This window comes from Podarcis bocagei, assembly GCF_964188305.1.
Source record: "Podarcis bocagei genome assembly, chromosome: 11".
In the NCBI taxonomy this organism is placed as follows: Eukaryota; Metazoa; Chordata; class Lepidosauria; order Squamata; family Lacertidae; genus Podarcis; species Podarcis bocagei.
Window position 1 is genome coordinate 65,588,539 of NC_138136.1, and position 18,388 is coordinate 65,606,926.

The 18,388-nt window shown below is 47.0% G+C and overlaps 1 protein-coding gene across 1 annotated transcript; it reads right to left on the reverse strand.

Annotated features, from left to right (window-relative positions):
• Positions 1–3,563: 3,563 nt before the first annotated feature.
• LOC308597291 (B-cell differentiation antigen CD72-like) lies at positions 3,564–15,616 on the reverse strand. Its single transcript, XM_081213143.1, has 7 exons — positions 15,308–15,616; positions 15,130–15,219; positions 11,171–11,260; positions 9,241–9,648; positions 7,873–8,042; positions 6,952–7,031; positions 3,564–5,524 (listed from the first exon to the last, which is right to left on the reverse strand). The coding sequence occupies exons 1-7, from the start codon at positions 15,375–15,377 to the stop codon at positions 5,380–5,382; spliced, it is 1,053 nt and encodes a 350-aa protein (XP_081069269.1). The 5' UTR covers positions 15,378–15,616; the 3' UTR covers positions 3,564–5,379.
• Between the last annotated feature and the right edge of the window lie 2,772 nt (positions 15,617–18,388).

Below are 18,388 nucleotides of genomic sequence, written 5' to 3' on the forward strand. Positions count from 1 at the left end.
AGATTCATTTATGATATCAAAAGGTACAAGACAGGGGTGCCCTCTGTCCCCCCTTCTGTTTATTATGGTACTGGAGATGATTACAAATAAAATAAGGGAAACACCGGAAATAAGAGGAATTAAACTTGGAGTGAAAGAATATAAATTAAAGGCATATGCCGATGATTTAGTAATATCATTAGAAGAACCATTAAAAGGTGTGGAAAAAGTTCTAGAGCTGCTTGAGGAGTTTGGAAAGCTATCTGGGTTTAAGTTAAATAAAACTAAGACAAAAATACTGACGAAGAATTTGGCTGAAGATCTAAGAATTCAATTAGAACAACAAACAGGGATTAAGGTAGTGAAAAAGGTGAAGTACTTGGGCATTTGGGTAACTACAAAAAATATAAATTTAGTGGAAAATAATTATAATAGAACCTGGAGTGAGATTAAAAAAGATTTAGACAGCTGGAGCAGATTAATACTCTCCTGGGAGGGATGAATGGCTGCCATAAAAATGAACATCCTTCCAAAAATATTATTCTTATTTCAGAATATTCCAGTAATCAGAGGCACGACAATGTTTAAGGAGTGGCAGAGGACCCTGTCCAGGTTTATTTGGCAGGGGAAGAGAGCAAGAATTAAGTTTAAACTGCTCACAGACAGGAGAGAAAGAGGGGGGTTTGCCGTCCCGAATTTGCAATTATATTATGAGGCCGCATGCTTGTGTTGGATTAAGGATTGGATAGTTTTGGAAAATCTGGATGTGTTAGACCTGGAAGGATTTGATGCTAGATTTGGCTGGCACGCTTATCTATGGCAAGATAAAGAAAGGGTGCATAAGGGATTCTCCCACCATATTGTTAGAGGAGCGTTGTTAGAGGTATGGAATAGAACTAAAAGACTGTTGGAAAAGGGCATACCTTGGTGGTTATCACCAGTTAATATCTCATCAATCAAAAATTTAAACACGGGAAACCAAAGTTGGACCTACGAAGACCTCTTGATTAAATCGGATAAAGGGTGGAGAATTAAATCATATGAAGAATTAAAGGATAAGTCAATAGGGTGGCTACAGGTTCACCAAATTAATGCCCTATGGAATGAACATTAAAAAATAGGGATGAATGAGAAAAAAATCAAAATTCCAGGTGGAAATATTAGAAGGAAAGAGTAAACTTTTAACTAAAATGTACAATCAATTACTGGAATGGGATACTAAAGACGAGGAGGTGAAGGAGGTCATGATAAAGTGGGCCATAGATTTGGGATATAATTTAGAAGATGAGAGATGGGTGAAACTTTGGACTAAGGATATGAAATTTACAGCATGTGTTGGCCTCCGAGAAAATATGGAAAAAATGATGTATCGCTGGCACATCACCCCTGTTAAGCTGGGAAAAATGTACAAGACTGGAGACAAAAGATGTTGGAAATGTAAAAAAAAAGAGGGCGACTTCCATCATATGTGGTGGTCATGTGAAGAAGTGAAGAGGTTCTGGGGTTCTATCTATGACGAATTGAAAAAGATACTGAAATATACATTTCCTAAAAAACCAGAGGCATTCCTTCTGGGAATGGTCGGTGAGGAGATTAGAAAAGAAGATCAAACCATGTTCCAGTATGCAATGGCAGCAGCCAGGATACTGTTGGCACAAAATTGGAAATCATCTAAGATCCCAACTATTAGTGAATGGCAAAACAAGCTATTTGAGTACTCTGAGCTAGCAAAAATGACACAGAAGATTAGGCACCAGAATAACAAAAATTTTATTAATGATTGGAATAAATTTATATTATACATGGAAAAAAACTTAGGCAATATTAAAATAACAGTAGGTGAATTATAGAATCTGCGAAGTAAAGACAAAGGTTGAAAGAAGGAACTGCAAGAAGGTTATTAATGCGATATAGCTCAAATCGTGGTGGAGGGAAGTTAGAACGATGATATGATAATTAGTACTTTTGGAGAAATGTATTTACGTTTTGATGTTTTATTGTCTATCTTTGTTTATTTCCCCCCCCCCTTTTTTTGGTATGTTTGTGATTTTAAAATAGTGTATATCGGAAATAAAATTTAATAAATAATAATAATAATAATAATAAAAGAGAGACTGACCAAAGGGCCAACCAAAGTTGTTGACCTTTTTTAAGGATTGAAGTTATTGGGTTTTTTTTTTTTTTTTTTTTTACCCCAGGAAATAAACTGCCACAGGAGCCGGACTAAACCGACCAGTGGGCTGGATTAGGCCCCGAAACAGACTTTGGACATGCCTGTTCTACAGGATCCAACCGTTTCCTTTCTGAGTCAGGCATTATTCCCGCCCCTGTTTGATCCCAAGCTGTTACATCAGGTAAGCTTATCTGGATTGTGTCATACAATGTTGCATTGGTCTTTCCATGTGGTTACTTCTTGCCTTCAGGATTATTTTAAATTGTTCCTAATTTCTCTTAATTGTTATACTTATTGATACTCATTTGATACATTTTGATCCCTTTTGGGCCCAGTTTTGTGGGAAAGCGGCAGGGAAATGAATGGAAATCTTTCCCCTCCCCCCATTGTATATGGCTTGGCATAGGTTTGCCGCTCCCTAGACAGTCGGTGCTTATGGCTCACGAGGCCACTGAGAATCCATGGAGCCTCCGACAGGCTCAAAGCAGGTCTGCAGCTCATAGGCTTCAATTGCAGGTTAGCATTGGGTCTGGAACACAGAATTTATTTATTTTTTTGAAAATTTTATTCATTTTTCATTTTCATTCATTACATACATCTCAAATTCTTAACGTTTACTATATATTCCTCCCTCCCTCCCCTCCAAGACTTCCCACAGCTTGCGTTTCTGCTTTGTTTCTAATTTCATCCGCTTTGCTATCTCTCAACAGAAAAGGTTATTAATAACATCACATCAAACCTATAAACATAAAGATAAAAATAAAATTAACTGGAAATGGAACACAGAAATGGAGATTGAACACAGAAATTTAGTCCCCATCCTTCCCCCTTGATGAGTTCTGCAATGGAGCAGCACTGAGGATGAGCAGAGGAGGAGGAGGAGGACGCTAACAGCCAGGACCACCCCCTTGGGCAGGCCGGTGGGGAGTTGGGTAGGGGGAGACGGAGGTTGGTGGGGCACCACCCCACTTAGAAGAATGGGAATGTAGAGTGGGAATCTAGCCCAGCCGCTGCAATGCAGGAACCACAGCTCAAGAATCCCTGGCAGACGGCCACCCAACCTCTCCTTGACCACTTCCAATGAAGGAGAGTCCACCAGCTTCCAAGGGCAGGGATGCCAACTTGAATAAAATAATGTAGGGGCCCAGGTAAGCCCCACCCCACACGATCGATCACATGATGCAGTGCACACACAGCATTTGAATGGAGATGCCCATCAGCTTTGTGGGAGCCCAGCCCCCTCAAATAACCCCCTAGGAGTTGTCCCCTATGTCCAAAGGAGTCTGTTCAACTGCTGAATGGCTCTTATTGTTCTTCCCAATATGGTTGGAATCCCTAACTCCCCATTTAGGGACTAAGAATCCCCCACGTTCGATATTGTCAGAGAAGAAGGAGCTAAGGCAGGATCCAGTGAAAGCAAGGCAGATCTTTACTATTCTGTTGCAACAACTGTACCCACCTTCCTTGGTAGGTGGTGAGGACCCATGACAAAGGTGTGCAGGAACTTTTGAAGGCTTTAGAAATTGCCCAGCCCCTTAGCCAAGGACCACTCAAAAAGGATCAAACTAAGAGGGGGTCTACAACAGAAATTTGAATCTGTGGCTTTTCTCCTGTCTGTCAAGATATCCAATAATTGTGTACTGATTGTCCTATCTGACCAATCTGGCCAATTCTTTTGAAATAATAAATACCTTAATTCCTGAATCCCATTCATCAATTTTCTTCTTCTTTGGCGATCCCTCGTAGCCGAGTAAGATTGTCTTCCATGAACAGGGTCTTCACAGTGAATGTGTAAGTGACTGTAGAGGCCAGTTCTGGATCCACACGTCCTTCCACAGTGGGGACATTGGTTCCCGGGCGGGAGTGGATCACGGTGAAGGTTTGCCAAATGTGCCTTCCTCTTAGCACTTTTCTCCTGAGTTCGAGTGTCTTCAAAGCCCATGACACCTTTGACAAAGACTGTTCTCCAACTGGAGTGCTCACAGGCCAGTGTTTCCCAGTTCTCGGTGTTTATACTACATTTTTTAATATTTGCCTTGAGAGAGTCTTTAAAACTCTTTTGTTGACCACCAGCATTACTCTTTCCATTTTTAAGTTCGGAATAGAGTAATTGCTTTGGAAGACGATAATCAGGCACCTGAACAACATGACCAGTCCAACAAAGTTGATGTTGAAGAATCATTGCCTTGACACTGGTGAACTTTCCCCGTCTTTCCAAGTGATGTGTAAAATTTTCCGGAGACATCGTTGAGGGAATCTTTTGAGGAGCTGGAGATGGTGTTTATAAGTGGTCCATGTTTCACGAGCACACAGTAAGGCTGGTAGTACAATAGTTTTGTAAACAAGCATTTTGGTTTCCTTGAGAATATCCCAGTCCTCAAACACTCTGCACTTCAATTGGGAGAAAGCCGCACTCACTGAGCTCTGACTGTGCTGGATTTTGGCATCAGTGTCGGCCCTTGTGGAAAGACAACTGCCCAGGTAGGAGAAGTGATTGACACTTTCCAGCGTTACACCACTTGAGTTGGATGTGTGGTGCTGCAGAGGGGTAGTTTTGGTCAGTCTGAGCTATTCTTTTGAAATTGTAAATACCTTGGTTCCTGAATTCCATTCACCAATTTTATACCTATTGATATACAGAAGATGCTCTGTTGACAGGTCCCCTCTGCTTAACAGATATTTGCCAGACTAGTTTTGCAGAGGGGTAAGCTCCCGCATTTCAAGCAGTTTACAGTAGTTTATTTATTTACAGGATTTACACTGAAAAAGAACAATCTGGAAAGTCATTCCCCCCTCCCCAATATACTTCTTGTTTTTGCAGAGAAAGATTTCAGGTCATTTAAGAGGGATGCGGGTGGCGCTGTGGGTTAAACCACAGAGTCTAGGACTTGCTGATCAGAAGGTCGGCAGTTCAAATCCCCGTGACGGGGTGAGCTCCTGTTGCTCGGTCCCTGCTCCTGCCAACCTAGCAGTTTGAAAGCACGTCAAAGTGCAAGTAGATAAATAGGTACCACTCTGGTGGGAAGGTAAACGGTGTTTCCGTGCGCTGCTCTGGTTCGCCAGAAGCGGCTTAGTCATGCTGGCCACATGACCCAGAAGCTGTACGCCGGCTCCCTTGGCCAATAAGGTGAGATGAGTGCCCCAACCCCAGAGTCGGCCACAACTGGACCTAATGGTCAGGGGTCCCTTTACCTTTACCTTTAAGAGAGTCCACACATAATTTGGCCCTACTGATCTCTCAATGGGTATGGATATCGAGCTTTCTTCTCGCAGATAAATCTCTTTACATCCCAGCAGTAACACTGTTCCAGGGCTCCTTGGTTCATTTGAATGCAGTAGCCTGTATCACTACAAGTCCCAATATTTTCAGTTCTAGAAAGACAAAGATGACAGTCAAGGCAAAAAGGCCCAATCCCTCCTTGCCATTGTTATCTCAGTTCCCCCAGCCACCCCAAAATGAGTCTCTGTGGAGCTGCCCACATTTGCACCAGCCACAATTTTGCAGAATCTGAATTGTCAGTGGTGGCCAGTTTAGGAGGAGCCTGTTTGGGGGCTGCAAAATATCTTCTGGGAGGAGAGTCCAGAGCAGCAAAGTATTGCTCTGCAAAGGTTTCTAAGCTTCAGTTCCCATCATCCCTGTCCATTTCCCCTGCTGACTGAGGATGATGGGAGCTGAAGTCCAGCAGCCTTTGCAGGGACCCACATGGCCTGTGCCAGATGTAGACGTGACATCATGTGACATCAGGAAGCAGGTATGGGGCAGGTATAAACTGTTTGCTGTGCTAAACAGATCTTTGAAAGGGGATTCTGAAGATGTGTGCAGCCAACAAAAGGACATCCTGTGACATCAGGAGACAGGGGTGGGTACTGGTAAAACCTAGCCTGTGAGCAGGTGGGGAGAAAACGATCCAGTCCATCAGTCCCCCCCCCCCCCCAGTCAACATGAAGCCTCTGGGAGTTTGGGGCTGAGGTGTCGTCAGCGTGCAGGTGGCAAACAGTTCTCCCTTCCCTTTTCCATCTTCCAATTCTAGGTAACCCGAGAAGCCATTTTGGGATGCATGAGGGCAAACAAGCCCTCTCTGGCCCTCAGGGCTTTCCTCAGGCCCCAGCCAGTCCCCGAGCTTTTCTGCCTGGCTGGAATATGTCCTTGACCTCTGACCATGCCTCTTGCTTGCCAGGATGTACAGAGAAGTCCGACTTTTGCATGGCTTGATGTTGCCCCCTGTACAACAAGGGGAAGTGTCATAGCTGTGACTCTGTCCATCTTGCCTCTGGCCATGCCCACCCCCATTGACATGTGGCCCCCAAGAAGGTTCCCCATGGGGAAAATAACTCTCAGGCCGCAAAAGCTTCCCCACTGCTGCTGCTCAGTGTGGCTCTCCTGAAGATTGATCTTGGGTAGCAGAGCTTGAAATGAGCAGTTTGTGACAGTGAAGCCATGTTGCTGCTCCTCAGTGGAGGACATTAAGCTTAAGCAACCAGCGGTTTGGCTCTCCATGGTCTCACCCAGACTTTCTAGAGTCTGCACCTTCCTAGTCCATGTCTGAGCACCTTTCTTTTTTGCCTTGCCACCTTCCCCAGGAAAACCGGATCTTTACCCATGAATCACAGCAAATGTCAATTTGGGTTTTCTTCGGAATTGTTTTCATTGGTAAAGAGTGGGTTTTTGTGAGGCTAAGCCCTACAAGAAGGGGAAAGGCTGCAGATTCCAGGGGTGGCTGTAGGAGGAACTCTGCTCTCTTCAGCCCAAGCAAATCTGATTTAATGGATAGCAAAGAGACCATCTCTCTTCCACTCACCCTTCATAGCCCGTACCATCAACCCATTTCCAGGACTCTGGTTGCCAGACTTTTTTAAGTCCAATCCAGTATTGATCACTCTAGGAGAAAGAATAAAATGTTAATGGAGAAAGACCTCCTTCCCAATGAGATTTTCCTTTCTCACTTTTTAAGAGACTCTTATATAAAAGCAATACAGTTAATTAGAGTCTACAGGAAACTAGAGAGTAGCAGGAAAATTTGCTTTTTCTCTATCTGGCTATGGCGCAATTAGATACTACAAAATCCGGTGCCCTGGTTGGCTTCCGGCCTATGGTCACCCCAGCACACACCTTGCTCAGGTGGAGAGTGGTCTGGAAGAAGACCCAGGTCCAGAATGCAGAAGATATGAATTGAGGATTAGTTGTGTAAAATGAATTTTAAAATGTTCTATCCCACATGTGTGGGTGAAATAAAAAAAGGAAACGGGATGTGAAGCCTTTTTAGCAGAATAAAACACTTAAATGTTTTTGCAGCTTACTGAAGTTTAGGAATAAGGCAGTTATACATTTTTATCCCCTTTTATTTGTGGTCTGCTGACCTTCCTCTTGTTCACATCTGTTTCAGAGACTGAATTACATGTTTTTAGTAAACAAAAATCCATTTCCTCACATTTCAGTGCAGGCAGCATTTACAGCAAATATAGTATGCTGATAAATACTTCTAAGCTACAGTAAAATAAAAGTTGGTAGTCTTGGCTAACATGGCTGTGAACCCCACACAGAATGTGCCATGGTACCCCTTCCAGTTTATGGGGGAGGGGTTGCATCTGCACTGAGAAATCAAGGGGTTATCTGTCCTGGTGGATATTTCTTCCTGATCTGTTAGACTCTGGACTTGATTCCCCAGCCCCAACAGCCCCCTTCCTTAAAGTCTGAGGCATTTGCACCCCAAAGGTATTACCTGATCAATGAATGTGGCACCCCATAATTCTTTTGCACTCCAGGACTTTAAAACAAGCAGCTGAGATGATTCCCTCTTGCAGGCTTTCTGGCTTTCCTCCCAAGTCTTCATTCCCCATGAAAACCACAGGCATTTCCACCCGAATAACTTCCATCCTTGGGGACAGCAGGCTGGAGAAGGCAAGGGAAGGTCAAGGGAAGGTGTTCAGCTGAAAGCCACGTGGCCTCAGGCTGCCTTAGGATGGGACCCACTCTGGTGGGGCCCTGTCTGTCCCCAGTCAATGGGCTGGGAGTCTATGAGAGGGAGAGGGGGTGTCGTGGGTGACGTGGATCATGGTGCCCACACCAAAGAGAAGCTGGATGGGGGAGGGGACACTTTCCACATGTATTCCCAGACAGAGCCAGGGCTTTGGCAGGTGGGCAAGGAGTGTCAGGGCCCCCGCCAGGGAATCTGCAGGTGCTCCTCTGCCGGCGGGCAGCAGGCTAAGTCTGCAGGTGCCATCATAGACATAGTGCCGCCTGCACAGGAATCCAGTGGAGAGACTGGAGCAGGGGGTCCTGGCCTCCACAGGACCTGCCTCTCTCCATGTGAAGGTGGGGGTGGGGTCTGCAGGAAGTGCCTTGGCTGGCGTGGCACTTGGGGGCAAAGGCCAGTGTGCTGTGCCAGAGGCAAGGGCTCCTTGTTGACCGGGCTCCTCAGCCGGCTGGCCCAGACCCTTCCCAGCTGCTGTTCCTCCTTTCATCAGCTGCCTGAATCCTGCCCTGCCCAGCAACCGGGAAATACTTGTGTATTTTATTTGTATTTCCATTTATTTGTTTCATAAATAAATAAATACATTAAATCTATTGAGTGTGTATTAAATGTATATTTAATTATATATATTTAATTAAACATATTACAATCGTACTTTGGAAGTCAAACAGAATCTGTTCCGGAAGTCCGTTTGACTTCCAAAACGTTTGGAAACCAAAGCGTGGCTTCTGATTGGCTACAGGAAGCTTCTGCAGCCAATTGGAAACTGCGTAAGCCGTGTTGGATGTTTGGTTTCTGGAAAACGTTCAAAAACCAGAACACTCACTTCTGGGTTTCGATCGTTCGGGAGCCGATTTGTTCGGGAGCCAAGGCGTTAGAGATCCAAAGTACAACTGTAATTGTGTACATTAAAAAATATTGATTATATTGTGAACACTTTAATATACAGTACTGAAATCTAATTCAGTGTGTACTCCTGCAGCCCACGTGCTCTGAGAGGTTGGGCCACCCTGCCCTGTGTGATCCCAATCCTCTTCCACCACCTGAGAGGCAGGTGATAGAATACGGTGCGCAGGGAGCCTGCCCAGCCTCCTGACCTGAATGCAACAGACATACCTTTCTGTTGGCAAGTTATAAGTAGCTCCAGTTTCCCCCTCATCTCCTCCAACTGCTGCTGAGCGGTCTCCTTCTCCTCCTGCAGCCTTGCTTTGTCCTCTTGCTGCTGCTCTTTCTCCTCTTCCAGCTCTTCCTTATCCCGTTGTAGCTCCTCCTTCTCCCGCTGCAGCTTCTCCTTCTCCTGCAGCGTGAGCCTCAGGCTCTGGTTGGCTTGCCTCAGCTGCTCCTGCGTCCTGTTCCCGGCAGCCCGGCAGCTCTGGAGGGTCCCGTTGGTGGAGTGGAGCTCCTCCTGGGCCTCTTCCAGCTGGGTCTGGGTCTGGGCCAGGCTGCCCTCCTGGGAGCCCATTCTCCGTTCCAGGGCACTGCCAGCTTCCTGCGCCTGCTGCAGCTGCCCTGAGACCTGCCAGTCTGCAGAGCACAAGCAGGGGCAACATGAGAGGAGGAGGAGGAGGGAGCTTCAGGTGCCAGGCAGGCAGCGTGGCAGAGGGGAGCCAGGCTCCACTGTGGGTGCCCAAAGGCAGGCTGCTCAGAGAGATACTGTAGCAGGAACCCCCCCCCCCAATCATTCTGTTTGTACAAACTTCACACACACTCACACACTACATACGCCACATTTCTGTTATAAATTCATAGAACATCAACCATACATCGGATTTGCACTGTTCCACTTTTATTTTACTCCATGAAGGAAGGACTACAAAATGGGGAAGGTTTGATACAGGGCAGCCATAATCCCTTCAGCATCCCAGCACATCCACAGGAGCCCTGCCCAGTTGCTATGCCAACCCTGATGGTCCCAGACAGAAGACCATCAAGATCACAAAGAACTTGCATATGGGAGTGGATTCAGCATGGACTGAAACAAAGGACAATAATCAGATCTTCCCTCTGGGGGCAGGAAACTGCCAACTCCCCTTTGTCTCCTGGAAGTGACTCATGGGGAGGGGGAAAGGAGGAACCGGACAGGTGACAGGACACTCAGGTTACCACCACAACTCCTCCCTCAACCCCTCCTTTCTGTGATGTATGCATGATGTTTCTGGGGGTGGTCTTGATCTACAGGATGGGAATTTCAAAAGTCTTTATAAGCCCTTGCACACCATTTTTCTGGGTCCTTCCTCTCTCCTGCAAGTGAGGGGTACACCCTGTTGCAACAGTTCAATAAAGGCCAAGCCTACAGGCTGCTGTTTTGCTCCAAGTTATCCTGGTTGGTGTCTTTGTTTTTGTCCAAGGGAGCCCTCGGATTTTTCTGTTAACAATACAAATGGGGGGTTTACATCAGGGGAGTTTTGAATTACGGTGCTTGAGATTCCCATGGACTGCAAGAAGATGCAACCTCTCCATTCCTAAGGAAATCAGCCCTGAATGCTCACTGGAAGGACAGATCATGAAGCTGAGGCTCCAAGACTTTGGCCACCTCAGGAGAAGAGAAGACTCCCTGGAAAAGACCCTGATATTGGGAAAGATGGAGGCCACAAGGAGAAGGGGATGAGATGGTGGGGCCGTGGTCTCGAGGCTACCAACATGAGGAGGGCAGTGGAAGACAGGAGGGCCTGGCATGCTCTGGTCTGTGGGGTCACGAAGAGTCGGACACCACTAAACGACTAAACAGCAACACCACCACATCCGAGGAGACAGTGAGGTACTCTCCCGACGTGAGGCTCCAGCTCCCCTTGAACCTGACCACTGACCATGCAGGTTGGGGCTGGTGGGAACTGGAGTTTAGCACTACCCGGAGGGCACCAGGCAGACCCTCTCTGAGCCCAGGCTCCAGGGTGGGCTCTGCATCAAATGCCTGCGACAATTATTATATTTTATTTATTAAATTTATATGCTGCCTATCCAAAGATTTCAGGGTGGTTCACAGACATTTCCCCCCTCCCCCATTTATCATCTCAATGGGCTTGGGCAGGGGGCACCCGCTACTCACATCGGACCCCCAGTCCTATGGCGGTGGAGAGAAGGAAGAGGCAGGCCGCCAACAATGCCAGGATGGCGTACCAGGTCCGATGGTCTGACTCTGGAAGAGAAACTCAGTGGGGTCAGTTTGGGGTTCCTGTGGGACGGGGTCAACCCTCAAAGGAAGCCTGATCCTGGAGGGAGGGCTGTGTGGAGACAGGGAGCTGAAGGCAGCCCCAATTCCCTGTCAGGCCCAAGCTTCTCTGCTGCAGTCGTGGCCGATCTCATTTGTGGGGAAGGAGCAGGCTCCTTTGGGGTCCTCTCTCCTCTTGTTCGGCGGGGCCCCCTCTCATGCAGAGCCCAAACACCCCAAGATGAGGAGAGCCACTGCCCCAAGTCAGACTGGTGGAATGGCTGCGGAAACCCCAAGATTCCCCCCAGATTTATATTCTGCATAGTTGAAAAGGGTCCAGTGATAATTTGAGTAAAAGGTTCATGAAATTAAAGCCTCTTTGGGAGCCCTTCTTAAGTCTGAAAATCTGGAGGTATATAATCTCAGGATGAAGAACATTCTAAACCCAGAAAAACCCAGGATGGGCAGCCTGTTCATGACCCCAGAACAGTTTGGAGGTGCCTGTTGTCTCCTTTCTGGAAGGCCCCGAACCCCAAAGACTTCCCTTAAAACGGGCTAGGGATTTCCCCAGCCCTAGAACTGCCTGGTTTGTTGGTGATAATTATGCTATAAAGGGCTGTAAGTTTTACTTACTGAGTGCCAACCAGCTTTCAAGAAGGAAAAACCAGGACACACCAAAAGTTGTTGAACTTTTTTTTTTTAGGAAGACCCCAAACCTGTTGAATTCTGCTTTAAACTACGGATCATTATGGCAACTCTCATTTGAAATGCCCCCACTACATGTAGGCTATAGAAGCTGTGAGCTATTGCTAATAGCAATGCTCTTAACTTTCAACAACAAGGTTGCTGCTTTCCTTCTAAGTCATGTGGCATCTGAATATAGACTGCATTTTTAATCAAGGCATATATTGGCTTATATCTTGATCAGGTTCCTAAATTAAATGGGCTTAGATTTTCAAATGTTATGCCAGGCAGAAGACCAACTGCCTAAGTACTTTGGCAAGATGTTTATCTTTGGTTTATTGGTTTATTGCGGTCATAAAAAGGCTGAGAAGCAGGTCACTAACCTTGCATGCTGTAGAGTACAACTAAGTTGTAAAAGTGGTAGGTAAACAGTAAAATAAAACCATGTGCCTTAAACTTGAGCTACAGGACAAAAGACCAAGGGCACATGGAAAACAAAGGCAACTGGCTTGGCTGGGGAAAAAGAAGCTTCTTCCTATTTTATTTTGAGGCTGTAAACTGGTCCATCCTTTCCTTTGAGAAGGCTTATCCTTCTTAAAAGGCTACCTATGTTATGTACTAAATATTTGCTTAAATGTAATTATGCAAAGGATTTAACAAATGCTAGAAGAGTTGTATTTATCCTGGAATTAAGTCAGCCAGCAGTTTAGCCCCCCTGCTAGACAGGAAGACGCCATCAAATGTTCTCCTGATATATTAGCTGTCAAATATTTGTTTAGAAACCTTCAAATGAAGGAGATCTTTCAATGTTTATGTGAACCCAAGGTCTCTGACATCTGTTCAAGATAAAATTTTAAAATTATTAACCATCTGTTTTGGAGGGCAAGGAAGGCAAGAGGTGAGCTGGTAATTAAGATTCCTTGTTGAGACACATGTAAGATATATTACTACTTATTTGTCATTTATAGATGTAACAATATATAGCTCTTTGTGTTCCATATAAGGACAGGAGGATGGATATGGGTGTATCTTAAAATTGGTTATAGCAATCAGCCAATAGGAAATTCAAGCAGGCTGATTGAACAGAGGCAGCCACAGGAGCAGCAAAGGGGGGTGGATTAAGGAAATATAAGGGCTGGCCATAATGGCAGGAGGCAGGCCAGAGCTTGGTAACCATATACCACTGTGCCTCTCATTTATTTGTCTGACAAATAAATTATTATTTTAATTTCTCTGTTGCTGCGTTGAATATTTCATTCCAGCTAAGTGTTAACCACAAGCAGGGTGCTACAGTCACACGACTGCCCCCTTTGACTCTAAACTGAGGCTTTGTCCTTCTATCTCTGAACTGAGGGAGTGGGGGGGGGGGTCAGCCAATGACACTGATTAGTGAAAGCTGAACCGTTTGTATTGTGTGTAACCTTTTGGACGTTTTACTGGTTCCACTTCGTGAGTTAAATGGTCTGCAGGGTCCAATCCTTTGTGCTTCTGGCCCAGAAGATCCTGAGGGTCCTAAGCCCATCAGGTGTTATGAAGAGGAGACTCGGTGCCTTGAGTTTGGTCATGATGACAGCGAAGTTCCCAATGAGGTTGTCAGAGCCTGTGCAACTCCATCTTTTTGTGAAATGGCCAGGACATCAATGCATAGTGATGTCTTTTCAGGCACTATAACCCAAGCCAGATGCGGTCAAACTCTGCCTTCCTCAAAGCAGCTCAACACTGAAGGGTAGTTAGGAGAGAACAATGTCTTCTTTCTTTTCATCCCACTGTTTCTTGCAGCAGTGGAGGTGGAGGTGGCGGTTGCTTTCCTGGTGGTGGGAATATTGAGCAACTGCCATTAACAGGACTCCTGAATCTTCTCTTTGGCTTTTAGTGGAGGGTGAATGGGTGTAGGGGATAGAGAAGCTAAGATAGAAATGTGGGGCTAAATAATCTTTTTTTAAAAAACTGAGGGCGTGGGGCCACCCAGTTGTCTTCTTGCACGGAGCCCATTTCCTTTGTTCTCCTAATAGCTGCTCACCCAGGCGATCCCTTGACCCAGGAAGCTAGCCTGGCTTCTAGTTTAACAACTGCCTACACCCTTCCTTCCACAAACTCATAACAATATTAAGCAGTAGAAACTGCTCAAGGAGGGCCCCAATCCAGCAAGGAGGAAAAGAAGCAAAGATATAATTAGGTGCACAGTTTGTGAGCTTCCTGGGCAGCGAGTGTCACTGTTTCTTTGCACAGCGCCTGCCGAATAGTAGTGGGAACTCAGTTGGCAGAGCCTGAGGCTCTTATCCTCACGGTCATGGGTTCAAGCCCCACACTGGGCGAAAGATTCCTCCGTTGCAGGGAGTTGGCCATCTGAAGAGGATTCTTTAGTCGTGATGCCTGCATTGCCTGTTTGAGGTTTGCTGTGACTCCCTTTATTAAGGCCTTTGAGAAACAAAAGACCATTAAGAACCATACATAGAATTCTTTGGTTAAAGTCGCAAATTCACCTGAGGTTCTTTTGAGCACTTAAATTGTCCTACCTAAGATGTGCTGTTTCAATACAGGGTAGTATTATTAACCTATATTAATGGGCTCCTTGCCGTGAGCGCAGAGGATGAGGCAGATAAGAAACCGATTGGTTTTTTTTAAAAAAGAGAAGCCTACATTTTCAGACGATTTCTGAGAAATGTGTGTGTGGTTTTTTTTTTTTTTAAAAAAAAACTTCTGCAAAACTCCTGAAAGAGCCCTTTGGGGTTGATGGAGCTTTTTGCTTCAGTGGGGGAAACACAGCCTCTGTCAGTTCTGTGGCTGCAAGGCCCCCAGTTGTAATCAAAGGGGTCCTCTTTTGAAAGAGAAACAGGGTCCTTACCTTTCAGAGAAGCCCCCACTGTATTCCCAAAAGACTGGAATAATTTTTAACATACTGAAAAGACCACTGTAAACAGTTAAAACCATTGGCAAGGATGCAATGACACTTATAATGTGAAATGAACTTTGGAAACTATGAATATGCAACAGATAGATAACAGAAAAAAGATGCAGAAAAAGAAAACATTTTCTTTGGAAATGGAAGCCATGGAGGGAGGGGAGGAAGTGCGAAGGTTCAAAAGAACCTTTTCATTTTAATGGTTAATGTTATAATGTATAAATTTATGTAAGACCAATATATATATAAAAAGGACGTGGCTGACACTCACCTTTCGTGCCCTCGGTGGGGGTGGGAGTCCTCTTCTCCTGGCAGGGGGGGCCCTGGATGTTCTCATAGGTCAGCTCTCCCTCGCTGGGGTCTGGAAGAGGAGCCAAGGGGTGAGTCACGGGGGGGGGACCTGGAGGGGGACCCTGGTGAGGGGATCGGGGCCGGTCGGCTCTGTGTACCTTTCTCCTGGCTCTTCTCCGGAGGGGTCCTCACGAAGCGCAGGTCAGCGTAGGTCACACCCTGTGACATCCTGGGGGGGGGGGTCCTGTCTCACCTGGACTAGTGGCAACGGGAGAGGCTGGGCTGGGGGGGATCTCCTGGGCTCTCTGCAGAAAAAAGAGGAAAGTGGTGGCAAATTAGAGAAAGTGAAATGTGAGAGACTTCCTGCAGTGTCTGAAAATAAAAGTCCTACCTTCCCCCTCCCCTGCAGTCTCCTCAGGGGACCCAGGCCAGCTGCACGGCCCCCTCGGCGCACCGTGGCGCATCAGAGCATGGCTTCCTCTTTCCCCTTTGCTCCTTCTCGTAATCGGGCAAGTCAGCGTCACAGGCCCACGGAAGGGGCTTCCCCTGCAGGGCGTGTTGCCCCGCCAGCAGAACCTGGACACACACCACACACACACCCCCCACGCTGCCCCCCTGCGGTTCCAGGCCCTCTCCCCTCCTGAACCAGTGAATTAGTCTGAGGCCCAGAGATGAATCATAGAATCATAGACTTGTAGGCTTGGAAGGGAGCCCAAGGATCATCTAGTCCCCAGCAATGCAGGCACCACAGCCACCCAACTTCTGTTTATAAACCTCCTTTTCTATCCTAGGAACCCATTGCTTCGGGTCCCCCCCCCCGGGGCAGCAGGAAACAAGCTTGTTCCCTCTTCCGTGTGACAGCCCTTGAGATATTTGAGGATGGCTCTCCTCTCTCCTCTTAGTCTCCTCTTTTCCAGGCTATTTATCCCCAGCTCCCTCAACCGTTCCTCATCAGGCTTGGCTTCCAGACCCGTGATCCTCTTGGTTGCCTCCTCTGCACACCTTCCAGCTTGTCCTTAGTCTCCTTAAACTGGGATGCCCAGGACTGCAGGCGGGGTCTCACCAAGGCAGGAGACAGCGGTACTGTTACTTGCTTGGATCAGGACACAAGACTTCTGTGGATGCAGCCGAGTGTAGCATCAGCCTTTCCCCCTCTTCTGCTGCTGCTTCATCCTACTGTTGAGGTGCTAGAGAAGGGGTAGGACCTCTGGTGGGGGACGTATCCTGCTCCTTCTGGGGTCGTTTGAGCACCTTTGGTCCCCACCCTGCACTCTGCTCTCACCAGTGGCTCCTAGAAGCTGGCAGCAGGTGGCAGTGGCTACACCCCAGGAACGGCTTCAAGCAGCCAGCTAAACAAGGTGAGGGGAGCTTGTTAGAATTCCTGCTCCATGATTGCAGTCATGGGATTGCTGTCTTTCACATGACGGTATATGTTTGACTCCACAGAGTGGGAAGTGACAGAGACAGGATGTTTGTGTTCCTGTGTTCTGTGAAGTGGGACTATTGTCCTTTGTTCTTTGCTGTCTGATGCTAGAGAGAGAGGAAGCCGTGTTGCAGTGCTTCGTGTGTGTTTATATGCAAATAAAGTAGATTAGCCAAAATGCTGAGTTGCTGAGGTCTGTCACACGAAATGCGCAAACTCCACGGATCCCTAAGTGTGCCGGTGTCAGTTGGCATCGGTTGCTGTGATGTTCGGGCAGAAGAAAGCTTTTGAAGCTCCCGAACAAAAGACCAAGAGGGAGAGAACATGCCAGTCGGGCATGTGTCTCTGCCAGAGTCCTACTCGAGTGTAGGCCAAACTCCTAACAGAGCCGATGGGTCTCCAACCCATGAGGAGTTAGGGACTTACCCTGCATATGACTTACCCTGGTCTGAATAGAGATATTGGATTCTTGTCTCGTTACACATGCTAAAGCTATTTTGGGTCATTTGCATACTATTCCTTGCTTTTTCCTGTAGGACTAATTGCAGTCGTTAACAGTCATCCACAGGTTGACCATACCCACTGAGTCAGTCACCCATCTCCCACTACCCTTATGAGAAAAACCCCACCCCACCCTCCCACTATATGGGCACGAGAGCCAGTGTGGTGTAGTGGTTAAGAGCGGCAGCCTCATAATCTGGGGAACCGGGTTCGTGTCTCCGCTCCTCCACCTGCAGCTGCTGGGAGAGCTTGGGCTAGTCACACTTCTGTGAAGTCTCTCAGCCCCACTCACCTCACAGAGGGTTTGTTGTGGGGGAGGAAGGGAAAGGAGAATGTTAGCCACTTTGAGACTCCTTAAAGGGAGTGAAAGGCGGGATATCAAATCCAAACTCTTCTTCTTCTTCTTATATATAAGGGTCTGGTGACTTCTGTTTCAGTGTATCTCAAGAAGTGTGCATGCACACGAAAGCTAAGACCCAGAACAAACTTAGTTGGTCTCTAAGGTGCTACTGGACAATTTTTTAACTTTTTAATTTATTTTGACTGTGTGAGACCAACTTGGCTACCGCCTGAATCTCCCGGCATGTGAAGACAGGCTCTGGAAATTGAGCAGACGAGATGAAGAGCGTGTCCAAGGGTCAAGAAGGCGATTTCTGCCTGTGCTGAAGAGGGAAGTGAGGGGCAGGTGGGGCTGGTCCATCTGGGAGAAGGAAGACTCTGATCTTAACCTCTGCCGCCTTGCAGGACACCTTCGGCGGAAGAAAGGCTAACCCTACACAAATCTGGAGTGGAGTCCCTAAGATGGTTGGCTGGCGCCTGGTACGCCTCTTTCTGGCAACGCCTGCAGCCAGGCTGGTGTCCAGCGTCCTGCTCTGCCTTCCTCTGGACCACGTCAGTGAGGTGAGAGAGAAGTCTGGTTGTCTGGGCAGCCCAGGACCCCCAGACCCACCAGCCAGGCTTGCGCCCCAGAGGGGTCACTTTGCTGCTGCTGCTGCTAATGCAGAGGTTTGCCTTTGCCCCCAGCGTCACACTCCACTGTCTCTCAAGGCAGAATCACACTGGTGACGCATGCCAAGCTTGTGGCCTGATAAACCCCTCCATCCTCATGTGGTTTCTAGGCATAGCCCCAGTGGAAGTGGAGATGAGCCCTTGAAATAGTAGGCTTAAATCAGTCATGTTCGTTAATTTCAATGGGTCTACTCTAAGTTGAGGGGCATGAGTGGCGTTGTGGGTTAAACCACAGAGCCTAGGACTTGCTGATCAGAAGGTCAATCCCTGCGACAGGGTGAGCTCCCGTTGCTTGGTCCCTGCTCCT